Source organism: Hippocampus zosterae, chromosome 7 (genome assembly GCF_025434085.1).
Source record: "Hippocampus zosterae strain Florida chromosome 7, ASM2543408v3, whole genome shotgun sequence".
In the NCBI taxonomy this organism is placed as follows: domain Eukaryota; kingdom Metazoa; phylum Chordata; class Actinopteri; order Syngnathiformes; family Syngnathidae; genus Hippocampus; species Hippocampus zosterae.
Window position 1 is genome coordinate 12,759,549 of NC_067457.1, and position 26,358 is coordinate 12,785,906.

Below are 26,358 nucleotides of genomic sequence, written 5' to 3' on the forward strand. Positions count from 1 at the left end.
GGTTATAGCTATAGCCATGAGTGGAATTAATTCCATCTACTTCCGGGTTCTCGTAAAGTGAACAAGTTCAACGATCTAAAATGTCAACGATTGCTGGAGAATCCTTACAAATGGACGAAGAGGAGGAATTTAAGAAATTTGTAATTTTATACCGCAACGCATTACAAGGGTCGGTAATACCTGAAACATACTGGAGGAGTCTCCATCATAAGCTCACCAACGAGGTCAGTGACCATTTTTTTCCGCTGGACCACACGTGGCATCGTCACCAATCAATAATTCACTGCACCGCTGGACTTTGTAGGCATTTGGCAACCGCTCAAAGGGGAAAAAATGCTGTTTTGTTTTGCGTGTTATAATCAAATATAAGCGTGAATGAAGAAAGACTTTGATACACGTTACGTGTGTTGGTCCACATCTGCTGGGTACCTGCAGCCTGGTTAACACTATGTGCAAAGCATTCTTATATGCGGACTCGTCCCCAGAACTCAGACTTTTGAGGAGCACGTGAAAAGCATGTGGAGGGAGGGAGGGGGGCATCTTGCCGAGAACCACCTGGCTCCTATGATCAATGGGACGCATAAATCTCCCAGGATAAAAGGGAGGTCAATTTAAAAAAAATTAAAATTTACTTTAGTAATACCATCCATTCTTTTCCTGTCAGATTTATGATGCTGGGGAGGTGTTTACAATCATCCAAATTCAAGAAAATTATGATGATAGTGGAAAGACTGGTGAGTGCACAGACAAGGACAAGCCTGGAACGATGCGCTCCGAAGTGGTTGTTTCCTGCCAGAGTGGACTGCAAGCTTCACAGCCAACAAGGTATGGCCGAGAAGTCTTGTTAGTTTACATACTGTACAGTGTACAGTATGTAAACTATGAGGCCTCATGAGGCGTGTCGACACAATGACACACTGTGTTGATACTGTACTGATACTGTGTCGCTGACCACTGCCACCTACTGGACCTTCAAAATCCCTGCAGCCAACCCACCTGACAGACTGAACAAGCTGATTTGATGATGACATGTATACAATGCACTACCTCACTCTACCCAATGACTGGTACTGAATGAGTTAAAAGCTCAGTGTAGCTACAAGTGCCATTGTTTATGCTGTTGTTTATGCCGTTTATATTGTCTATACTGTTCAGATTACATGTCCTTTTTTATATAGTGTAGCTGCTATCCTTTCTTAGCTGCGTGTGTTTAATGCACAGCATGTTTACATGCATGTATGCACAGAGGATTGAGAGGAAGAAATTTCATCTATGCTGCATGTCATACATAAAGCATATTTGACAATAAAGATGACATTGACCCTTGTCAATATCATTCACATTCATATTGTATCATTCAATGTGTTTCAATAATGTGAAATTCATGTGAATTAGTATGCTTGTGGGCTTTGTCTTCACAAATTTTGATTTAGAAAAATAAGATGCTCCAGTGTTTTAAATTTCAGTCTGTTGCATTTAATGCATGCTATTTCCCCTGTTGTGGAGAAGACACACACACAATGGAATAAGACATGTCAAAAATCCGAGAGGCACTTGGTGAGACAAGGAGATTTTAATGAATACCTTATTCTCCAAAAGGAGATCAAAATGGCTCTACGTGGCGGAAAATTTGTATTTGTCCGGAAGCTGCTCCATAATATGCACGTACTGTAGCAACGTCACTCGAGTGAAGCGCGTCTCAGCAGTCGATAGTCTGCTGCTCTCAGCTGTGCGCGCGAGCACGTACTTGCGGCGCCGACCCAACCCACGCTCCATATTAAGCTTTGAACTACAACAACAGCTAAACTAGCCTAGCCGATGTAATGATGGTCAGCAGACAAGGTTTACGTTTTATGTGACTTTTAATAGCAACGTGGCAGAGTCATCAAACTTCTCATATAATAATAGCCTATTATATGACAGCCGACATGACGCTGGTAGTCAGACGGACACATTTTTTCTGATAATCAGTGTGTTTTCCGTATTGCCCAAACATATATTTTTATTTGAACGAGGGTGAGGTCTAGCTCGTTTCGGCAAATGGCATCGTGTCGCCAGACGCACTTCCTTAGGATACACTGTGCGGGCTTTTGCTGCGTCAACGCCCCCTGCACTGAGTCGACGCCCCCTGGACTAAGTGCCGCAGCTTGGACTGTGCCAAGCAGCCGATGCAGTCTAAACTGCACCGGTGCAGTTCACGTGTCAATTAGCAGCCTGGACTGTGTCAACGCAACCGATGTGTCAATTAGCAGCCTGGACTGTGTCAACGCAGCCGATGCAGTCTAAACTGCGCCGGTGCAGTTCATGTGTCAATCACGTGACGTAATGAAGCGGCACATGCACCGATACGTGGTTTGCTCTGTGAGCCCGGCGCATGCATCAACGCATCGTGTCGCTGGACCCATCACTACTGTACCACATTCTTCCTCAACTGGAGGACCGCGATCCACGACCGGACCGCCGACCTCCTCTGTCCGGACCCTCGGCAATTTGTAAAAAATAATAAATTATAGCAGGGCATGTCGGCGATAACGATGCGCTGATTGGCTCCTCTGAACTTAAGGTGTGCCCATACATAAGCGGCAGCATATACGATGCGCTGATTGGCTCCTCTGAACTTAAGGTGTGTAATCATAAGCGTCAGCATATATGATGATTGTGTCAGGAAACAGACGCATGCGCAACGCCACAGTGTGCTCACAGCTTCAGCCGAGGAGAGCCGCACACAGACAATTAGACAAGACGAATCGCGGGAGGTTTCGATTGTGTGCAGTTTTGCTCCCATCTACCCGGGGATCTTTGCAGCTGTTTAACAGCAGAACACCGCACCATGGTAAATGAACATCCCAATGGCGTCCTCAAATAATATTTGCATGCCTCAGACATTACATTCACCTTTAGTGGAAGAACAGCACTGCACATTCCTGTGCTCCCTTGTGTCAGTATTTAAAATGGTTCTTAACTCCTCTTCTCATATATTTTTCAGTGATTTCAGAGGGTATGTGAAAAGGGGAATTGTCCAAATGAAAAGGATATTTTTCTTTTCATGTCTGTGTGTGCCCTGCGATTGGCTGGCAACCGATTCAGGGTGTCCCCCGCCTACTGCCCAGAGACAGCTGGGATAGGCTCCAGCACCCCCCGCGACCCTAGTGAGGATCAAGCGGTTCGGAAGATGAATGAATGAATGAATGTTTAGTATTTATTTTGGTAAAATGAGTGTTTTGTTTTTGTTAAATTAAGGGTAAAAAATGACAACTACTGTTTAACAAAGTTAAAGTAAAAATGTCTTATTTCCCTAAAAGGGCTATTTCTATTATTAAGCAGGCACAACATAACAAAATAAAAGAGTTCCTGTGCCTCAACACAATACCTCTCATTATTTGCTGTGTACTGACTAAGTGATAATTGTTATTTTCATTGGTTGGTTGTGAGGAGTGTTGATTTGTATAAGCTTGGCTTGACCATACTAAATGGTCATATAGCCCTGCTCCCCATAACCGCCGTGCATGGGACCGGACCTTGGTCTTATTAAAAAAAAAAAGTGGACCTACAGCATTTCTAGTTGAGGACCACTGCTGTACACCATGCCCCAAGTTACTATGCAGTGAGATCAGCACTATAGTAATTCTTGATTTTTTTTTCATTATGGTTAGTTTTCATTTCTTTTTTTTTTAAATTCAGTTCGTTCTAATCGTTTCTCAGAGTGGATCTGTCATCGCTATTCGTAAATTGTCAATTTCAAATAATGTTCTTGTTTTGCCAGGATGGAAATTAAAACTGTTTTAATCGGTTGAGCATCAAAATTTAAAAAAAAGAACTGAGGGTACAATAAGAGAAACAAATATTGGTAAACGTGGTCAAATTTGCAGATGATTTTTTTTTTTACCAATATGACAGCGTCTAGTATGTGGGGTTTTTTTTGTGTGTTTTTTTAAAATCGTGTAGTCCTACCCTAATATTTGTCGGGGGGGGGGGGGGGGGGTTTAGTGGCAACATCATTTTTGTCCACGACCATATATTTTTAAATTTATTTATTTTGTTTGTTTGTCGAGAGTTTTCAAGTTTTTCATGAGCTTTTAATGAAAACACGTTTTGTGTCTACAGTATTTTCCTGGTCGACCACGCTTGGACGTATCGTGTTGATCACGCTCGTCAGCAGCTGCAGCAGATTCCTGGCTTGCTGTCCAGAATGGCGTCCCTCATGGGGCTGGATTTGAGTGCGAAGAAGAACGATGCTGATGGAGTTGACTTAGTGATGGAGCACATGTGGCTCTACAACCAGACATATCAACTTTCGCAAGGGGTACATCAAAAATCACACACATTATAGGTCCCCAATCTTTTTTGGCCCCACGGACCGTAAATCGGTATTTTAAGTAGAACTCCTTATACTGTCTTATTAAATGTTGCCTTATTTTTCTTGGAAGTCATAGGCTCCTCTTCTATCCCCTGACTGGGCCTTTTCCTCTTCCCAAAGAAACTTTCCTTGACCGAGAAAACCTCCTTGAACTGCGTCAAGAGTGACATACTGTAGACCAGGGGGTGTCATGGAAGTTGACATGTTTGAGCTGCCTTCGCTGGCCAATTAAAATGATGTGGCGGGCCAGATCTGGCCCCCGGGCCTTAAGTTTGACACGTGCTGTAGACGGATATCACAGAGAATCCGGTAATTTTTAAAAATAAAACAATTTAGATTCCAAAATAAAACAAAAAATTTAAGTTCGTTCTGTGCGGCCCGGTTGGGGACCACTGGTGTAACTGACGTCACTTGTGGTTACCGGTATTCTTTTCCATGTGTCCCATTTTAAATTCAGTACCTGCAATTTGGACTCTTTTGTGTTTTCACCTTAACTCTTGAAAAAAATGGGGGAAAAAAAGTGCCTCGGATTGAATATGTAGAGTCTGAAAAGACGTGTAAATATGTCTTAGGGAGTGAATGAGTTTGAAGTGTAGTAGTACAGCTAAATAATTCTTTCTTTTAGAAATAAAAGTTACTACTTGCATCTAGATGAAAACCTCGAACACTGAAGACAAACCATGATTTTGTTTGTACAAAAAGAGCGATCAGTCACTGCTTCCAAAACTGTCACTCATGTCAATATATGAAGGAATGCTGTTGATACGGTGCTGAGAATGTTCACTGTACTCTACGGGTTGAATGACATGCTTCTTTTATAATCCTAATATGCTGCGACGTTCAGTGTGCGGAGGAGAAGATTCCAGTGTGGTACATAATGGATGAGTTTGGTTCCCAAGTGCGTCACTCGGACCAACCCAGCTGTGGCATGGCTCCCTTTTTCTTTGCCGAGGCCCAAGCGGCCTTCACTGTCCTCTGGCCTCTCAGAGATCTGCAAAAGGGAGGTGATGGCAAACGCGTATCCGGGACACAATTAAAAAAACGACCGACCCATGAATAACAAAATTCCATGTTTAACAGATGCCCATTGAAATTAGGAGAAAAATATTTTATGCATTCTAGATTTAATTATTTATTTATTTATTGGTAATCGCCTGAATTGGTAATCTGCCTTTTTTTTTCATTCCCCCCCTCCATGCAAAGCTTGTCTTTCCTGAGCTCGCGACTGTGACCAAAATGGTCTCACATTCCACACGTTTTTTTTTAGTGTACGCAAAAATGAACTTCATCTGGTTGTGTTTGTGTGAGTGGCTAACAACACAGTCAGGCACGGTGCATGGGGGCGCACAAAAAAAAAAATCAAGCTCGTAGAAAAATCATAATAATAGGAATTATTATAATAACCGTATCTAATATTTATTATTTTTGTGAAAGTTTTTCAAACATTAATATTGACCAGTTATTTTCTCAAATCAAGCAAAACTGAACAATACTCAGGTATTGTTCATTTTTGTTCGGGGTGGTGTGGGGTTTGTGGTCACCGAAGGTTTGTGACCAACCTTCAGTTGGCCCTGAACACGGTTATTGTATTAGACGTTGTGGTTGAAAGTCATCCTTTGCTTCAGCCTTCAATTTGAACCCCAATTTCTCCATTTTGTAATCCGAAGATGCGTTGATTTCTGAAAATCACACCATCCAAAAGCCAAAAGTCAAATTCACCCAGAATATTCATGCACTTGTATTTTCTTGAAACCAACTACTGAACAATTTTAATTTTACAGATGAAATAACCCGTGACTTTGCATACAGCGAAGCGGACCCGCTGGTTCGACAGTGCCGTTTGTTCCCGTGGATATCGGCTGACCTTCAAGGGGTGTGTCCAAAAATCACGGAGCCAGCAGATTCATACTATGAGGTGAGGACCATGACTGTATTCAGACATAATTTTTTTTTTTTTATTTTGGGAAAATCTTCTTTTCTCCAAGTCCCATTCTGTTGAATTCTAGGTTCCTCACTGTTGCGTCTGTGCCATAATCTAGGCTGTTTTACGGGAGAATAAAGAGCAACTTCCTGTGGAAATTCATCCCCCCGCACCACCCGAGGGCCAAATCCTAAAGTTTGTATTTTCATAAGATAAGATATCCTTTATTTGTCCCACAATATGAGAACACGGTTTGATTTTTGTTCCCCCCCCCCCCCCCCCGGCCCTTGTTTTTTACGTGGTTGTTTGTCTCCAGGGTGTACTCTGAAATGTCGCAAGTGATTAATCACTTGACGCATGCTGGTTTTGAACTGACGGAGAATGAGGAGGAGGCGGATGTCATTTGGAGCTACAACCACATCAAAGAGTACAGGTGAGGAGAGTAGTTCCCCCGATTTCATTGTGTACCCCAAAAATAGAAACTGGTGTACATTCTGGCAATTGGAGGCATTTTTTTTAAGTTGACAAATTTGTGACACCAGTAGCATGAATGGCACAGCACAATGCGTCACAATACAATATCCTAGTTGTCAATGACGATTATGTCAAAGTGATACTTTCGAGAAGCTTTCTCAAAGCTCGTAATTCCATTTGTGGTTGACATGAAGTCAGCCGAAGTCATAGTCGAAAGGCTGATAAACCCTCAGATTCCGACATGATACACACATGGACAAAATCATTGGGACTGCTCCACTTCATGAAATAACAATCCATCGTGGTCACCGTAATCTGACTAGAGTAGTCATATAACTGTAATGAAAATTAGCCACCCGGCATTGCTTTTGAATTGGGGTTCAACAGGAAAAAATAAATCAACTGAATGAAACAGACCTGGGAAAAAAATGATGGCCCCCCTCAACTTAATATTTTACCGTTAGAAGCAATCCTTAATGAACATTGCAGTTTCTCCAAAGGAATTGTTTTGGCATATCACTATTTTACACGCAACCACAGTCACGGTTTGTTTAAATAAAGTGGTAAATAGATAAATAAAGTTCCAGCTCGGCCAAAATGTAAGGTTATAATGAACAAAAGGTTTTACTTTTTAGTTTGAAATAGTTAACATAAACTAGAATCTCGCAGCACATTGTGGCCAAAGCTGGAATTCTGGTCGGTTCTTGCGTCTTTTGCTGGCTGTAATTTGGAATTTTCAAAACATTCCTCAGTACCACCCTTTAAGTTTTTGACAAGTCCGAGTCAGCCAGCTGTGATCCCCAATGTGTCCGTACACACACATTTTAGTGCCAGGGCTGCGAGGGCCCTTTAATTGCTTTTTACTGATGTCAGATTCAAGTTTTTCAGTGATCATTGTGGTTTTTCTTTGGGTGTCAATAATATGTCGTGGGTTATTAAAGGGAAACTTTTGACATACTCTGTGACTGTTGGAGTGATACATTTTCTATTGAAGGGCTTCCACAAAGAGCCTTACCAATAACATTATTTCCTGACAGAAAGTTCAGCATGGAGCGACCTCATGTGATGCTGAATCAGTTCCCCTGTGAGAACCTCATCACTGTGAAGGACTGCCTTGCTGCCTTATCCCGGAGAGTGACGAGAGCTTCTGATGTGATACCGATAACCTTCAACCTCCATACAGAGCTTCCACAATTCATAAGGCACTATCAAGAGAGACAACAAAGGTTTTTTGTTATTTTTTAAATAGCAATCAAATACCAACCAAAAAAATGCAGTGTTTAAACATCAGAATCTTCAACAAACATCTATCATTTTGAAAAGTAAGACCAAGTAAACCTAACTAGCTTAATGCCAACATATATAGGAAATATTCTCTAGTACGGACTCGTGTTTGCGCTGTCCAATTTGTCCTGATAACAGAAATTCCTCATTTGGGAAATGAGGATGGTACATGTCCTTTATGAACCTGCAAGTATGTTGACAAAATGCACGTGTAACAACACAATCAATAAAATACAAAAATATACTGTCCAAAAACTGTTTATATAACAAAAACTGCAAGACAGGTGTATCCCAAAAAAGTCACAACAGTAAAATACATACAGTATGTTTATTTTTCTTCTGTCTTGGGGAAAAAAAACATGTATTTTGGATTGTTTTGTTGGATGCATTCTTTGGTTTATGACAATGTTTGCCTGCGTGTCATACAGTTTTCTTGCTAGTTGCAAGTAACTGTCCCGTTGATCCCGATGTCTGGCGATTCGTGTGCATACTAAAGAATTTTTGTTGCCATTTGCATTGCTTCCCTGCTGGATGGTGGCTTGTCATCCATCAGGAGTTGAATCGATGCCTTGTTTTTTAAAGTTTCGTAGATTTGCGTCTTTCCGACTCCAAGTGTCTGCTGGATCTTTTTAACTTTGTGTCCAGCCTCGCTCAAACGGATCCATTTCACTCGCTCCGCTCCAATCGTTACAGTTCTTCTACGTTTCGATGCGATGATCTACACGACGTAAGTGAATAAAGTTAAAATCTTTCGCAATGACAGTAAAACGCACGGCAGTAAAAAGTCGCTTACACGTCGTCGTTTAAATCTGATGATCGAAAAACGCGAAGAGAAAACTTGTTTCAGCGTTGTGTCTTTTCCGTCGCATAGGGTGGGCGTTGCGTGTATTTAAGCTCCCGCGGCATTACACTTCCATCCGGGTTACGGGTAGTGGAATTTCCGCTTACGCAAGTTCCGGTAACACGTAATATCATAGTCAAAATGTTAATGCTTAGGTTTCTATTCCGGGTGAAGGATATTCCTTTCCATAGAATTCTGGGGATGAGACTATTTACTGTAACGTGAAACGCTATTGACGGACGAAGGGAAATAAGTGTTGATGTTACAGCGATGATAACCTTCAAACACTCACATGCATGTAGAACTGCATTGTCTCCCTTTGGGCACGACAAGTTTTATTATCGGTTAGTTGGGGACCTTCTCTGTCTCGCCTTCTTGTGGTTATTTATTTGTGCTTCGACTCTGCCTAGGAGACTTAAGTGGAAGTAGAATATTTCATTCACAAGACTCTTCCTAGCCGCTGGCGAATAACAAATAGGCGGTGATATTTTATTTCTTTCTTTATTTGTTTATTGGTATTATTAAAACCAATCTGAGATTTGTTTTTGACATTAGGGGCCAAGATAACCACTGGATATGTAAGCCGTGGAATCTGGCCCGTGGAATGGACATACACATCACAAACAACCTGAACTACATAATCCGACAGCGAGAGAGTACACCAAAGGTATTGTTTGGCCCCAAAATGTTATAATACAGAATATATTTCAGCAGACCTTTATTGTTCTATTTATCCTTCATGTTGCAACCTTATGCTAAACTCATGAACCCCTTTCTGCTTCAGGTTGTGTGTAAATACATCGAGGACCCGGTGCTGTTCAAGAGGGAGGACGTTGGACTGGTCAAGTTTGACATCCGCTACATGTTGATGCTACGCTCTGTCAACCCGCTGCGTCTCTACGCCTACAATGTCTTCTGGTTGCGCTTTGCAAATAGGTATTGCGCCGCCATCATAAAAATATCGATATTTTTTTTCTAAAGCATACAAGTTAGAGAGTCAGATACTGAATCTGACAGATTTGAAGCAAGAAGGACGGTTGTATAGATCTCCTCTATCTGCATTTTGTCAAGCCATCACACACACATTCTTCCTCACTCTCTTCAGACCTTTCTCGCTGGATCATTTTGATGACTACCAGAAACATTTTACGGTCATGAACTATACGGAGGGTGTGCAGCTAAAGCAGGTACTTTTGATTGCAGTATCACCGTCTTGATGGCCAGTTTGTATGATTGGTTGGTATCAAAACTGAACCGATGTCTGTCACCAGATTCACTTTGATGAGTTCATCTTGTTGTTTGAAAAACAGTACCCCCAATATACCTGGAAGGAAGTGGAAGTAAGTGACTTCGATCTACTTGAGTCAATTATGATGGAATGTGAAAATCATTTTTTTCTCAATTTAACACTTAAAGTTCCTCCCTGTGTAGCTGGCTGCAAAACCATATTGAGCGAATGACAATTTTTTTCCCACTCAGTGACGATAGATGTGAAATGTGTTTGCACCTATCATTGCCCTGAGCCTTCCATTGTTAGTTTGGGCTCATATGCCAACCCTTAGCCTCAAACGAATTTTTTTGTCCAGCGACTTAAGATGAAATTTGTGCATTTGTGGCAGCTTTGAAGATCATGCTGAGACTCGATAAATGGTCAGTGAGAACCTTCCCCCACTGTTGGTCAATGGTGACCGTAGTTTTCAACCAGTTTCGCTCTATCTGTAAACACCTGTGTGTGTCACACTCCGAAACCTGTTGACCAACTTTGGTACAAAGGGGTGTTGACTGAGTGAAAATAAAGCAAAATGAAAAGAATGAACTTTTTTTTGATAAAGGCAATGCTATTTTTCTACACATTCATCTGCAAAAAAAAAGACTGAACCATATCTTCATGTCAATCATGAGAGGTGAGAGGACGCAGGCCACTTTTCACTCCGAGCTCTAAAATTCAGATCTTCCTTTTGATTTTTCTTTTGCCCTTCTGCTTGGACTGTGGGTACGTGATTAATACAACTTGAATCATCACTCGTCCAATCAATCCAACCCCATCGTGGCTTAGTCCACGGGCTAACGCCGGTAGCTTGTGCTAGCTTATGCTAACGTGCTGTCACCACTTTTCCTCCCCCCGACATGGGACGCAAAAACCTCTTCGACCCACCTGCTCTTAAGTCCATACTCCCGACGTTCTGCCACTATCCACTGGCAGGACTGCTCCAGTATTCTGTTGCGGAGCTTCTCCGGATCCGGTGGATTGCACCGGAGCCTCCGCCACCAGAGCTGCACCATCATCCGGACATCACTCGCCTGCCTCAACGTCGCTACATCCACTGCGGGTCGAACAGACATGTCGAGCTCAATCAACTCAATCTGGTCCACTTCTTGACACCCTCCCAGAAACTCCGGCCGCAACATCAACAATCATGCATTAGCCCGCCTGGCTAGGTCGGTGAGCAGCACTGCTGCCGTCAAACATGACACCTCTGCCATCAACTTTGGTCTGCTCAACATCCGCTCACTCACGAGCAAAGGACCCCTCATCCAAGACGTCCTCGTCGACCACCAACTCGACTTTCTCGTTTTAACAGAAACCTGGCAACAGACGATCAACTTTTCTGCTTTGAATGAATCAACTGCTGCCGGCTTTGTTTACATCTGCCGTCCCCGTTGCAACAGCCGTAGAGGAGGTCTAGCGGTTATCCACCGCGAGAAATGAAAAGTCCTGCCCGTCTCCGTTTCTGCATCAAGCTCTTTTGAATGCCTGGTTTTTTAAGCTCCCTGGACCCTCGCCAACCATCATCGCTACAGTTTATCGCTCCCCCTCCAAGCCACATAGTGATTTTATCAGTGAATTTTCCAGCCTAATCACACATCTATTCACTCTCTCGCCAAATTTAATGTTGCTGGGAGATTTCAATATTCACATGGACAACCTCAACCGGCCACTCACCAGAGACTTGGTATCCTCTCTAGAGAGCCTTGGGATACATTGTCTCATCGCCTTTCCCACCCACATCAAAGGCCGCATTTTGGACTTGGTTTGCTGCTCTGGTCTCTCCCCCTCCAAGCCCACTGCTGATGCTCTTCCTGTAACTGACCATTTCCTCCTCACTTTTAACACCATACTCCGCCTTTCTTCAATCAAAACCCCCTGCCTCAATTCTTTTTGTAACACCAAAAATATCAACATTGACACCTTTTGCTCCATTATCGACCGTTCCATGCCCCCAGACACTGTTTCAAACCCGGACGACCTCATCACCCATTACAACACCTGACTCACCAATATTCTCAACTCGCTCCCCTGAAAAAAAGGACTTCATTCTCCACATCTGCCCCCTGGTTTACACCTGCTCTTAGGTCCATCAAATCAAAAAGCCGCCAACTTGAGCGTCTCTACAAGAAAACCGGTCTCACCATCCATAAGGACATGTACACCACCCATATCACTCAATATAAGGACCTAATTGCACAAAGCAGATCCAACTATTACTCTAGCCTCATCCCCTCCAATGAAGGAAACTCAAGAACTTTCTTCTCTGTCATGAACAAAATCCTGCAGCCACCAACCCCCCCCCCCTCCCCCCCCCCTCACCTGTACTCCACAGCAACTCACAATTCCATAATGGAGTACTTCAATGACAAAATCAAGATTCATCATCACCTCCATCAAAACCTGCCAGCTCCCTCCCAACCTGAACCTTCTTCTCCTTGCCATCCCTTTTCCAGTTTAATTGCACCCATGACTGCTAAAATATCCAACCTCATCCACAAATCCAAACCCACCACATGCTAGCTTGATCCCCTCCCTTCATCCCTCGTTAAATCCTGTCTTCCTTCCCTGCTTCCCCTCATATCTGCCATTATTCACTCCTCACTTTCTTCTGGAATTGTCCCATCACATTTCAAAACCGCTGCTGTTACCCCCATACTAAAAAAACATGGTTCAGACCCCAACAACTTCGATAACCTCCGCCCCATCTCCAACCTTTCATTTATCTCTAAAATCCGTGAAAAAACTGTTGCTGCTCAACTCCACTCCCACCTATCCCTCCACTCCCTCTATGAACCTTTTCAATTTGGTTTCCGCCCCCGCCACAGCACAGAGACCGGCCAAATCCGAATTGTAAATGATCTTCTTATAGCAGTTTGAGACTTGGTTTAGTCTCCATTCTCCTAGCCTTTGACACCATTTCTCACACTGTCCTCCTCAATAGACTCTCCTTCATTGGTCTCTCCCACACTCCCCTCAGTTGGTTCCACTCCTACCTCACACTTCAAAGCCCTCCCCAGTCACCACAGGTGTACCCCAGGTATCTGTCTTAGGGCCCCTTCTCTTCATCATCTACCTCCTGCCTCTTGGTCATATCCTCCGCAAATTTAATATCCACTTTCACTGCTTTGCTGATGACACCCAGCTCTACCTTTCCTGCAAACAAACTCCATACTCCCATCCCCCTCCCTCACCTCTTGCCTCTCCGAACTCAAAACATGGTTCACAACAAACTTTCTTAAATTCTAATAAAACTGAAATTCTCCTTCTTGGAACCAAATCCACTCAATCTAAAGTTAACAGTTTCTCCCTCAACATTGACAGTTCCTCAGTGTCCCCCTCCCCTCACGTTAAGAGTCATCCTTGATAGTATGCTCACCCTCCAGTCACATATCAACACCATCACCTGCACTGTTTATTTCCATCTCCGCAATATTAACAGACTTCGCCCTTCCCTCAACCCCCGCACCACTGCTATTCTTGTTCACAGTCTTGTGACATCCCGTTTAGATTACTGCAACGCTCTCCTCTTCGGCCTACCTCAAAAGTCTCTCCATAAAATCTAGCTGGTTCAAAACGCCTCTGCTCGCATCTTTCCAAAAACACCCTCCCAGCAGCACATCACCCCAATCCTTCAGCAACTCCACTGGCTCCCTGTCCAATACCGCATCAACTACAAACTGCTCCTGTGTACATATATGGCCATCCACAATCTGGCCCCTCCCTACCTGTCCGATCTACTCCAGGTGCATACCCCCACTTGCTCCCTCAGATCCTCGTCCTCCCTCCGCCTGTCAGTGCCTCCTGCCCGCCTCAGCACAATGGGAGCCAGAGCCTTCAGTCACGCTGCTCCAAAGAAAGCTCTGGAACAATCTGCCTCGGATCTCCAAAACTGTACACCTCTCTCCACTTTCAAGTCCCGTCTAAAAACACACTTGTTAAGGACTGCCTACAATACATAACTCTTCCAATTCCTTTGTTTTGTGATTTTATGTCCTGTTTTTATATAATATTTCTTTTATTCATTTTTACATTGTATTGTCAGTACAGTGTCCTTGGATGGCAGTATGGCATGAAAGGCACTTTTAAATAAAATGTATTATTATTATTATTATAACAACAGTGGTCCACAGCTTGATCTTTCTGGCACGCCATTTACTTTTATCACTTTTATTATTAACTTTTAGATGCACAACAGTCATTCTTTACTTGTTTACAAAGAGTAAGAGACCTGAAAAGTGGGACTTGCACCAATTCAGTGCATTCCCTGAAATGCTCGTATCCTATTTTCAGCTTTGGAGTATAAGGCCACCTTCAATGAACATCCTATTTTAACTGTTCCTATATTATCTGTGTTTTACTATTGGTCTTGGCTGTACAGTGTCCTTGAGTGTTGTGAAAGGCGCTTACAAATGTGATGTATTATTATTATTATAGCGCACACCACATTATAATGCGCATAGAATAGAAGCTACAGTAGTGGATGCAGTTATATTATGCATCCACTAGAGGGAGCTACATTAAAGGAATACAGTCAAACGTCGTTTTTCGACCCAAAATTTTGAGTTTTTTGTGCCTTGCATACCGAACAAGTTTCGGTTCTCGAACAAACTAAGCGCACTTGAATGCACCATTTGACTCCTCTCGCCTTCCTTACACGAGGAAGTGACGCTTCCTCGGGTAGACGAGGAAGTGACGCTTCCTCGGGTAGACGAGGAAGTGACGCTTCCTTGTGTAGACGAGGAAGTGACGCTTCCTCGGGTAGACGAGGAAGTGATGCTTCCTCGGGTAGACGAGGAAGAGACGCTTCCTCGTGTTGCTTTCCATTGTGAGCCAACATGTTCATTTAACATTTTTATTTTAAAAAGAGCACGGCTTTGGTTTTTGAACAATTCGGTTTTCGAACAGCCTTCTGGAAAGGATTATGGACGAAAACCAAGGTTTGACTGTACAATACAATTAGGTGCATCGGATTATAAGGTGCAGTGTTGGGTTTTGAGAAAATGGAATGCTTTTAGGTGTGCCTTATTAGTGCGGAAAATACGGTAATATAACTCTGCGTCAAATACCGATCAGTGGATTCCAAAAGCAGCTCAACGCACTGCTGATGAACAAAGTGCAATAACACGCGTCTTTCTCAAATAAGATCACACAAATATTTGGCAACTGCTTTCTTGAGCATCTTCTATCACCACTTTAAGTGACAGTGCAACATCGCCTGTCAATCAAGACCTCTTAATCATTTTTAATGCAACGCTGGCCGACAGTTGTAGGGCAGTCTTAAGTATGATTTTTATCCACCATGCTTCTTTTCCTCTTTCAGGCCCAATTGTTCGAAGCATTCAAGAGGCTCTTCCAGGCCGCTTCATCTCGACCTGCCCCGTATGGCATTTGTCCATACCCGTCTTCCCGTGCAATCTACGCGGCAGACCTCATGCTGAAGTGGAGAACAGAAGACAATGGCAAGTATTCCATCCATTCTGATGTCTTGTTGCTCCTTGGACTGATCCATGAGTTGGCCATTTGGCTTCATCTATATAGTCCATTCTCTATGAGTACCGGGCTTTCCGCACTATGAGGTGCTTTGGAGTGTAAGGCACACTTTCAATGAATGGCCCATTTTAAAACTGTTTTCGTATACAGTAAACATTCTCTAGTACGGACTCATGTTGCGCTGCCCAATCTGTCCTGATAACAGAAATTCCTCATTTGGGAAATGAGCCTTTATGAACCTGCAAGTATGTTGACAAAATGCATGTGTAACAACACAATCAATAAAATACAAAAATATACTGTCTATAAAAAGTTTATATAACAAAAACTGCAATAGAGGCGTATCCAAAAAAATCACAACAGTACAATAAGTACAGTATTTTAATGTTTATTTTTTTCTGTCTTGGGGAAAAAACGTGTCTATTTTGGATTGTTTTGTTGGATGCATTCTTTGGTTTATGACAATGTTTGCCTGCGTGTCATACAGTTTTCTTTCTAGTTGCAAGTAACTGTTCCATTGATCACTGATGTCTGGTGATTCTTGTGCATACTGAAGGATTTTTGTTGCCATTTGCATTGCTTCCTTGCTGGATGGTGGCTTATCATCAGGAGTTGAATCGATGCTTTGTTTTTTAAAGTTTCGTAGAATTGCATCTTTCCGACTCCAAGTGTCTGCTGGATGCTTTTTACTTTGTGTCCAGCCTCGCTCAAACAGATGCATTTCACTCGCTGCGCTAGTCATTACAGTTCTTCTAACATTTCAATGTCATGATCTAGACGCAAGTGAATGAAGTTAAAATCTTTCGCAATTGCAGTAAAACGCATGCCAATAAAAAGTCACTTACACGTCGTCGTTTCGAATCTGATGAATGAAAACGGCGAAGCGAACACGTTTCTTCCGTCGTGTCGAGTGGGTGCTGCTTTTTAAGCTAGTGCCGAGATCTATGAGACGTAAGTGAATAAAGTTAAAATCATTCACAATTACAAAAAAATGCACGCCAATAAACACTCACTTACACATCATCGTTTCGGATCTGATGAATGAAAACGGCGAAGCGTACACGTTTCTTCAGTTGTGTCGAGTGGGCACTGCATTTTGAGCTAGTGCCGTGATCTAGGGACATAAGTGAATAAAGTTAAAATCTTTCGCAATTACAGTAAAACGCACGGCAATAAAAAGGCACTTACCCGTCGTCTTTTCGGATCTGATGATAGAAAAAGGCGAAGTGAAAACGTGTCTTCTGTCGCATCGGGTGGGCGTTCCATGTATTTAAGCTCCCCCGGCCTTCCGTCTCCATCCGGGTTTCGGCTAGTAGAATTTCCGCTTACGTAAGTTCCGATAACATGTAATATCGTAATCAAAATGTTAATGCATAGGTTTTTATTCCGGGTGAATTTTCATAGAATTCCAGAGATGGGAGTGTTTACTGTATAGGACGCACCAAATTATAAGGTAGTGGCTGCGGTTATGTTATGCATACAGCTTTATATATATGTATATACAGTGATCTCTTGCTATTTCGCGATTCGTTTATCGAGGATTCGGTGCATCGCAGATTTTTTTCAAACATGTTCATTAAAAAAAAATTTTAAACAAATTTCCATATACCGGTACATGGAGTACAGTACTGTATATGTTGCTCTATGTAACTCACTGTTGTTTTACAGCTTCTCCCGGACTGTTTGCGGACTTAAAAAATATATATGCCTGTATATATACTGTATATACAGTATATATATTCACGGCTGCATAGCTCAGTTGGTAAGGCATCGGTTTGGCGTATGGGAGACGGTGGTCCTTGGGCAAGATCCTTCACGCTAATGACTACCTCATACAATGATGACAGACAATAAAACGAATGACATGCTCAGATGTCGCCCGACCAAACAAGGTCTGTGTCAGGTGCTGGGGAACCAGAGCACCTTGATAAAAAATGTGCTTCTCAAGCAAAGCAGAGATGGGCGAGATGTGATAACATGGCTCTGTTGGAATGCGACTACTCAAGCAACCCTAGTCAGAGGGGTTACATGCAGAGAATGTGGGCTAAATGGTTACTTTGAAACCCACAGTCACGGTTGACCACGAAACAACTAGTAGCTCAGTGTTCCAACATCCACAAACGGAAACTGCTGTCACAACTTGAGATTGATGAAGTACAACGCAGGTTCCATGGTGAAGGTCCCCAGGCTGCCAGATAAGAGGAAGAGGTAATTCCAGAGATTGGGAGGCAAGCCCCAATGAATGCAGATGATGAGATTGGGAGGCCAGCCCCAATGAATGAAATGCTGAGCGAGGCAGCAACTGACCCGAAGGCTAAGATCATGGCGAGAATGAAAGCTGGGCAACCTAGAAACCGATTACAACGTCTATGTGAAGTACCACCTGAAAGTCTAATGGAAAGTGTGAATGCAGTACTGAAGGCGATCCCGACCGTAGCGATCAGAGAAACCAATGAGGTGATATACACTTCAGCATCAGTAATCCTAGAGATGCTTGGCTATAAGAGCAACCATGGGAGCCATGAGATACGTTACCCACCATGGAAAAGACTGTTGGAGGCTAAGATCAAGGCGGCTCGGAAAGATGTGAGTCAATTGACGGAGGCCCAGAGAGGTGTGATGAAAAGGCCAATAACCAAGAGGTACATCTAGATGACCATACCATGAGCACTCGAAACTGCCAAACAAAGGCTCCAAACAAAGCCTTGTCCAGCTGCATAAAGCAGTACACGAAAGAGAATGAGGCCAGATGAATAAACAGGCTGTTCGCAACACAACCTGCGAAAGTGTATGCTCAGTGGCAGGGTCCTAACAACAACAGAGCTGACCCACCAAGACTGGAAACTGAAAGGTATTGGAGAGGCATATGGGAGAAGGAGGTTGCACATAACAGCAGTGCACAATGGCTGGTGACCCTGAGAGAGGAGCACAGCAACCTCCCTGAACAGAACCCAGTTACCATAATAGTGGCAGACATACAGGAAAGAGTCTCAGATGAGAACTGGACAGCACCAGGCCCGGACATGGTCCACACCTAGTGGCTAAAGAAACTCACAGCACTCCATGAGCGCCAAGCAGCACAAATGAACCAGCTGCTGAGGGATGGGACTCGCCCAGGATGGCTAACCGAAGGGAGAACTATCCTGATCATGAAGGATCCCTCAAAGGGTGCAGCCGCATCCAACTATCGGACAATAACCTGTCTCTCCACAACATGGAAGCTCATGTCAGGCATCATTGCGGCTAAGATAAGTGGACACATGGATCAATACATGAGCGAAGCACAGAAGGGCATTGGTACACATACCAGAGGAGCCAAACATCAGCTCCTGGATGACAGAACAGTCGCACAAGACTGCAGTTCCCGACATACCAACCTGTGCACAGCCTGGATTGATGACAAGAAAGCCTATGACTCAATGCCACAAACATGGATCACTGAATGCTTGGAGTTGTATAAGGTGAACAGGACCCTAAGAGCCTTCGTTGCGAACTCGATGAGGATGTAGAAAACCACACTTGAAGCCAATGGCAAGCCACTTACCCAAGTGTCCATCAATGTGACATATACCAAGGTGATGCACTCTCCCCACTGCTGTTCTGCATAGGACTGAACCCCCTAAGCCATGTAATAGCCAAGACAGGCTATGGATACCGCCACAGAAATGGAGCTACGATCAGTCACCTCCTCTACATGGATGACATAAAGCTGTATGCTAAGAGCGAAAGGGACATAGACTCCCGGATCCACACAACCAGGATCTACAGCAGCGACATCGGGATGTCATTCGGGCTTGAGAAATGTAGTCGGATCTGTGACTAAGAGAGGAAAGGTCGTCCGTACTGAAGGGGTCTCACTCCCTGAAGGAACAATAGCAGACATTGAGGACAGCTACAAGTGCCTTGGTATACCGCAAGCCAATGGCAACCTCGAACTGGCAACAAGGAAAGCGGCTACGGCCAAATACCTCCAGCGAGTGAGGCAAGTCCTAAGAAGCAGCTCAATGGCAATAAACAGCTATGCCCTGCCAGTGATCAGATACCCTGCAGGTAAGGCCATAAGGTGGCCAAAGGAAGAGATTGAGACCACGGACGTTAAGACCCGAAAGCTCCTAACCATGCATGGAGTGTTCCATCCCAAATCCAGCACTCTGAGACTATACGCAAGCCGAAAGGAAGGAGGCCGGGGACTTGTGATTGTGAGAGCCACTGTCCAGGGTGAAACATCCACGCTCCATGAATACATCAAAAAGAAGAATCCAACGGATGACGTACTCAGAGAATGTCTCAGACAATGGGGAACAGAGGATGAGGCGCTGGAAGAGGGACCATCATGGGAGGACAAGCCCCTACACGGGATGTAGCACCGGACCATAACCGAAGTGGCCGATCTCAAGAAGTCCTATTAGTGGCTAGAGAGAGCTGGTCTGAAGGACAACACAGAGGCACTCATCCTGCCTGCCCAGGAGCAGGCCCTGAGCACCAGAGCCATTGACACCCAGATATACCACACCAGACAAGACCCAAGGTGTAGGTTGTGCAAAGAGGCACCTGAGACGATCCAACACATAACTGCAGGGTGTAAGATGCTGGCAGGGAAAGCCTACATGGAACGCCATAACCAGGTGGCTGGCATAGTCTACCGAGACATCTGTGCGGAGTATGGACTGGAAACCCCAAGGTCATCTTATCTTGTCGCGCCAGTACTGGATCCATTGCTTGGCAACATCATTAGTGTCTAAGAGGTCTTGATCTGTGCAGGTGGCCCCAGTTCACAATCCCGAAGAATGTGCTCCATTGTTTGTATTGGGTGGCCACACGGACATTCACTGCTGAGTGAGAGTCCCCATTTATAGGGTGTAACTACCAGCTCACAGTAAAAGAGGCCAAAAGAGAATATCTGTCGGACCTTATTCTAGCTAACCGTCACAACCCACACATCTGGCTCCCCTTGCGACTCTCTTCCCCCGCACTTCTTTCAGGAGGTTCTCCCGAGTGTTGCCGCATCGGTCTTGGATATCATCAACAGCAGCCTTTCTTCTGGTGTAGTTCCCCAACAGTTTAAACATGCTGTTGTCCAACCCTTGATCAAGAAACCTGGTCTTGATCCAGATGTGCTGTCAAGTTTCAGGCCCATTTCCAAACTGCCTTTCATTTCCAAAATTCTGGAAAAAGTGGTGCACATGCAGTTGAAACTTTTCTTGGATAAACATAACATCTCGGAGGTCTTCCAGTCAGGTTTCAAGACGATGCATAGCACGGAGTCAGCCCTGTTACGCATTTCTAATGATATCCTCCTGGCAAATAACTCTGGATACCACATGTGTCTAGTTTTATTGGACTTAACTGCAGCATTTGATACAGTGGATCACAGTATTCTGCTGACTCGTTTGCAGCACTTGGTGGGCATTGGCGGCAGTGCTCTTGAGTGGTTTAGGTCCTATCTAGCTGACAGAACCTTTTGTGTCAGCCTTGGCTGCTCTGAGTCACGCACTGCTCCCGTCATGTGGTGTTCCACAGGGCTCAATTCTGGGGCCTCTGCTTTTCTCGATGTATCTGCTCCCATTGGGTTCCATCTTAAGGAAACATGGTATTCCCTTCCACTGCTATGCAGATGACTGCCAGATCTATGTCCCATTGAGCAAGAAAGATGCCTTCTCATTAAGGCTACTCCTATCCTTTCTGGAAGAAATCAAAACCTGGATGGCACAAAATTTCTTGAAATTCAACGAAAAGAAGACAGAGGTGATATTGTTTGGTCCCAGTGGCCCTTGTACATTCCATCCTGTAGAGTTGGGCCCCCTGTCTCCTTATCTGAAATCAACGGTCTCAAACTTGGGCCTTAAACTGGACAGTGATTTCAAACTCGATCGGCAAATTGGTGCCGTTGTTGAATCCAGCTTCTTTCACCTTAGACAGCTGGCCAAAATAAAACCTCTCCTCTCACATGAACACTTTGAGACAGTAATTCATGCCACTGTCAATATCCCGGCTCGATTACTGCAATGCCCTTTACTTTGGAGTCAGCCAGTCCTCCATTAAGCGCCTTCAGCTGGTCCAGAATGCCGCTGCTCGCCTCTTGACTGGTACTCGTAAGAGGGAGCACATAACTCATACTCTGGCATCCCTTCACTGGCTCCCCATTCATTTTAGAGTTATTTTCAAGATCCTCCTCTTTGTTTTCAAATCTCTGAATAATCTCGCGCCATCTTACCTCTCTGAGCTCATCCGCCCCTACACACCTGCCGAAACACGGCCCCTCAGGTCTGTGGACCAGACATTATTAGAAGTACCAAGAACTAAACTGAGGCTCAGAGGGCATCGAGCCTTTTCTGTTGCTGGTCCCTCTCTCTGGAAGGACCTCCCACTGAACATTCGGCAAGCCTCCTCGCTGCCCATCTTCAAAGCCATCCTCAAAACTCACTTGTATTCTTTGGCATTCGACTCAGCATGACTTAGATTTGTTCTTGATTTTACTGTTTGGTGCTTTCTACCGCCTTTATTACCGATTTGTCTTACTGTTTATTGTGCATGTTAAATTGTTCCATGTACAGCACTTTGTATGCAGCGATGGCTGTTTGAAAGTGCTCTATAAATACTGTTGACTTGACTTGACAGTCTTGCCTACTCTGGTTCTTTTTCATTCATTCATCTTCCGAGCCACTTGATCCTCACTAGGGTCACGGGGGGTGCTGGAGCCTATCCCAGCTGTCTTCGGGCAGTAGGCGAGGGACACCCTGAATCGGTTGCCAGCCAATCGCAGGGCACACAGAAACGAACAACCATTCGCACTCACACTCACACCTAGGGACAATTTAGAGTGTTCAACCAGCCTGCCACGCATGTTTTTGGAATGTGGGAGGAAACCGGAGCACCCGGAGAAAACCCACGTAGGCCCGGGGAGAACATGCAAACTCCACACAGGGATACTCTGGTTCTTGCTTTATCTAATGTCACCCAGTTCTTTCTTGAGAGGGCAGTTCCACTTGGAAGATGTTCGTTTGGGCTTTGGATTGCACCATTTAGTGCAGAGCTGTCCCATTTACTCCATTTTTCGAACCTGTGGTTTGATGACTGCTCAGGATCTAAACTTTGGACGGTCATAAAGCTCTTTCTGGACTTCAGTCTTCTTATTGAGTCACTATGACCATAGAGGGGGGGTGTCTTGTGTCATTTCCTTGACTATGCTTTTGTGTCCTTGCATGAATGTCTCTATGTGTGGTGGTGGGATGCCCGCCAATCTGTAGAGTGCTGGCAGTGGTGTTGGTTTTAGTGTGCCAGTAATTATTCTGCATGTGTTGTTCAGCTCAGGATCTATTTTGTGAGCATGACACGATCTTGCCCATGCTGCTGAGCAATATTCAGCAGTCGAGTAGAATAGTGCTAGAGCTTTTGTTCTCAGAGTTTTAGGATCTGTTCCCCAGTTAGAGTTAGCAAGTTTAGCTAAGAGGTTGTTTCTTGTGGTAACTTTTGACTTGAGTTTCCTTACATGTTCTGCGAAGGAGAGCGTTTGATCTAACGTGACTCCAAGATAGACGGGATAGTCAACATGCTCAAGTCTCTCATTATTCCAGTGGATGCTTAATTTTCTATTTGCCTGGTGGTTATTTAGGTGGAAAACACACACCTGCGTATTTCCTGGATTGGCATTAAGTGAGTTTTGTTTATAATACTCTGTTAGATGTTGAAGAGCAGCTGATAGTCGCCTTTCGGTGGTTTCAAATGAGCGTGATTGGGTGGCAATACACAAATCATCGGCATATATACATCTTTGGATGTTTACAAACTCTGGCTGGTCATTTGTGTAGATGTTAAAAAGTACTGGAGCCAGAACAGAGCCTTGTGGGAGACCATTTTTTTTGTGTCCGGTATCTACTTTTCTTGCCATCCATTTCTACAAAGTAGCGTCTGTTTGTAAGCAGTGATTGTATGATTTTCACAATCGTATTAGGAACAGCTTTGGCAAGTTTCAGGAGAAGGATTCTGTGATTTACTGTGTCGTATGCAGCAGTCAGGTCTACAAAAACTGCACCAGTAATTTGCTTGGCCTCAAAACCATCCTCGATGTACTGAGTGAGGTTTAATATCTGGCTACAGCATGATCGCCCTGGACGAAATCCAGCCCAAGGTCAAAATGGGAAACGCCTCCGAAGGTGGTGGAGAATGACAGAACGAAGATCCTGTGGGACCTATTTCCAGATCCAGACTGACGAGATGGTAATGGCGAACCAACCAGATATCGTGATCATAGATAAAGGGCAGAAGAAAGCCGTTGTAGTGGATGTAGCGGTCCCAAGTGATGGAAACATCAGAAAGAAGGAACACGAGAAACTCGAGAAATACCAAGGGCTCAGAGAGGAGCTGGAGAGAGCCTGGAAGTAAAGGTGACAGTCGTGCCTGTGGTGGTCGGAGCACTCGGGGCAGTGAGCCCCAAACTAGATGAGTGGTTGCAACAGATCCCGGGAACAACGTCGGACATATCAGTCCAGAAATGTGCAGTGCTGGGAACAGCATGGATACTGCGCAGAACCCTCAAGCTTCCTGGCCTCTGGTAGAGGACCCGAGCTGAATGAGGGACAGACACCACCCGAGGGGTGAGATGAGGATTTTATTTATATAAATAGTGGCATTATGCATCCACTAGATGGAGCTAAGCTAAAGTTTGGTTTGATTTGGTTTGGTTTGTTGGTTTATTGAACATAAAACATATACAGTAATAATTTGACAGAAAATAAGGTAGATAAAAAAGTAAAAAGAACAGTTATGTTCAAGGGAGTAGGAGGAAGTAAAAAACTTATCTAGTCCTACCCAGTTATGTGTTTATATCTAATACATTTTTTATATCAATCAGAAAAGAAGAAAGAAGTCTCCATTAAGGCTCATACTTTACCCGCAACCGTGATATTTTTACAACTTTTGGTTTCTATCGGGATTATATACATCCACACCCTGGCACTCTTGTGTCAATTTTCTCTTGTATTCATAATGGATATTTCAATACCTTTCTCTATTTATCAACTTAGTTCTGATTTATCATTATATTTAATGTTTTGAAGTTATCATTTTAACTCTGATTTATGTAGGTTGTTTGTACTATTTTTTTGAATTTGTTTTTGAACTCAGCAAGTGATTTAGTCATTTTTAGGTCCGTTTCGAGATTATTCCACAGATTAACACCTTTGATAGATACACTTCTTTGCTTGATGTTTGTTGTTGTTTTGAATTTTTTTAATAAGTTGGTACCTCTTAAATCATAGCTGCTTTCTCGAATTTCGAAAAACTTCTGAATGTTTTGTCAGAGCAGGTTATTGTGTGCTTTGTACATTAATTGGGCGATTTTAAAGTCAACCAGGTCATAAAATTTCATCGTATTTAATTAGATAAATAGTGGATTTGTGGGTTCCGTATATTTTGATCTATTAATAATTCGAATTGCTTTTTTTTGTAGTTTGAGAATAGGGAGTGTGTTTGTTTTGCAGGCATTTCCCCATATTTCCACACAGTAGGTCATATATGGTAATAATAATGACGTGTATAATGTGTACAAAGATCTCTTATTTAGCACTTCCTTGGTTTTGTAGAGGATCCCTACGGTTTTGGCTATTTTTCTTTTTACGTTATCGATATGTGACTTCCAACATAGTTTTGAGTCTATTACTAATCCGAGAAACTTGGTTTCATACGCTCTTTCTATCTCAATTGAGTTTACCATAATTTTAGCTTGGTGTTTGATTGGTCTTGTCCAAAAACGGAAATGGAATATAATACATCTTTATTTATAATAGCGCATTCACAACTGCTGCAGCTGCAATAAAGCACCTTCCAAAACATTTCAAATGCTATATCTACGAAATCAGAATATTGGTCCATATATAAAATTAGGTTATAAGGCACAACTGTCAGCTTTTGAGAAAATTGAATGCTTTTAGGTGCTCCTTATCGTGCTGAAAATAAGGTATATAAATTATATAAATTCCCTTTTGAGGATCTGGCACAGGGTGTTGCCTCTGTGGGACAAGGTCAGACTACACTAAAGGCTGTTAGCTCATACTGAGTCACAGTCACTCAGTATGAGTAAGAGTCACTTTTATTTCATGAGCACCTTTGAGAAGTTTCATCGTTAAATGCATTCGTACGATCCAAAAGAGAAGCCCAATGACTGGATTTGTTCTTCCCACTTGTTGTATTTATGATGACATCTAAATCCAGTGAGAGAAAAGTATGTGCAACATTATGTAACAAATACTTGTCTTGTGTGGCAGGTCAGAGAGTCATGATTCCTCAAATTCTTGAGTTCAACTTCAGCCCCGACTGCACCCGGGCGTGCCTCTACCACCCAGATTTTTACAATCACATGTTCCAGACGCTCTTCTTGGACCGGCCTGAAGATTGCCCTGTGACACAGATTGCATGATCACCTTATTTCTTCTTCTCCACCGACTTCCTTTGTTTGTAAAGCTGGAGAAAGTTTGGTTCTTTGTGCTTTTGGAAAGTAAAAATACAAATGAGGGTTCAGGTTATTTGTGCTTCTCAAGTCAATCTTTGTGAATTTAATCAAGATGTACATGCACAGCATGCCCAACAGCAGATTCAGAGAGCGACAGATGAAATGTTTAGAACAGGAGTGCCCAACCTTTTTTGTTCCAAGGGCTCCTTTCAAGGAGCCAACCTCCGGAGAGCTACCAGTCCAGTGTCAACATCTGACCCCTCACACACACACA

General features: G+C 43.5%; 1 protein-coding gene and 1 long non-coding RNA gene across 2 annotated transcripts; one reads left to right on the forward strand and one right to left on the reverse strand.

Annotated features, from left to right (window-relative positions):
- On the forward strand, window positions 1-26,157 carry LOC127604153 (tubulin--tyrosine ligase-like protein 12). Its single transcript, XM_052071107.1, has 14 exons — window positions 1-224; window positions 665-825; window positions 4,105-4,303; window positions 5,202-5,361; window positions 6,139-6,272; window positions 6,397-6,473; window positions 6,595-6,711; window positions 7,790-7,978; window positions 9,433-9,544; window positions 9,662-9,813; window positions 9,983-10,064; window positions 10,149-10,217; window positions 15,468-15,606; window positions 25,900-26,157. Exons 1-14 carry the CDS (start codon window positions 81-83, stop codon window positions 26,049-26,051), a joined length of 1,887 nt encoding a protein of 628 aa, XP_051927067.1. The 5' UTR covers window positions 1-80; the 3' UTR covers window positions 26,052-26,157.
- LOC127604337 (uncharacterized) lies at window positions 8,401-17,142 on the reverse strand. Its single transcript, XR_007963270.1, has 3 exons — window positions 16,826-17,142; window positions 16,483-16,579; window positions 8,401-8,754 (listed from the first exon to the last, which is right to left on the reverse strand). It is a non-coding gene; the product is annotated as an uncharacterized LOC127604337 (long non-coding RNA).
- Window positions 26,158-26,358: the final 201 nt, after the last annotated feature.

Coding starts and splice junctions, on each gene's coding strand:
- LOC127604153 (XM_052071107.1), top strand. CDS start 81: ATGTCAACGATTGCTGGAGAATCCTTACAAATGGACGAAGAGGAGGAA. Junction 7,979..9,432: donor TATCAAGAGAGACAACAAAG/GTTTTTTGTTAT, acceptor TTTTGACATTAG/GGGCCAAGATAACCACTGGA. Junction 9,545..9,661: donor AGCGAGAGAGTACACCAAAG/GTATTGTTTGGC, acceptor TTTCTGCTTCAG/GTTGTGTGTAAATACATCGA.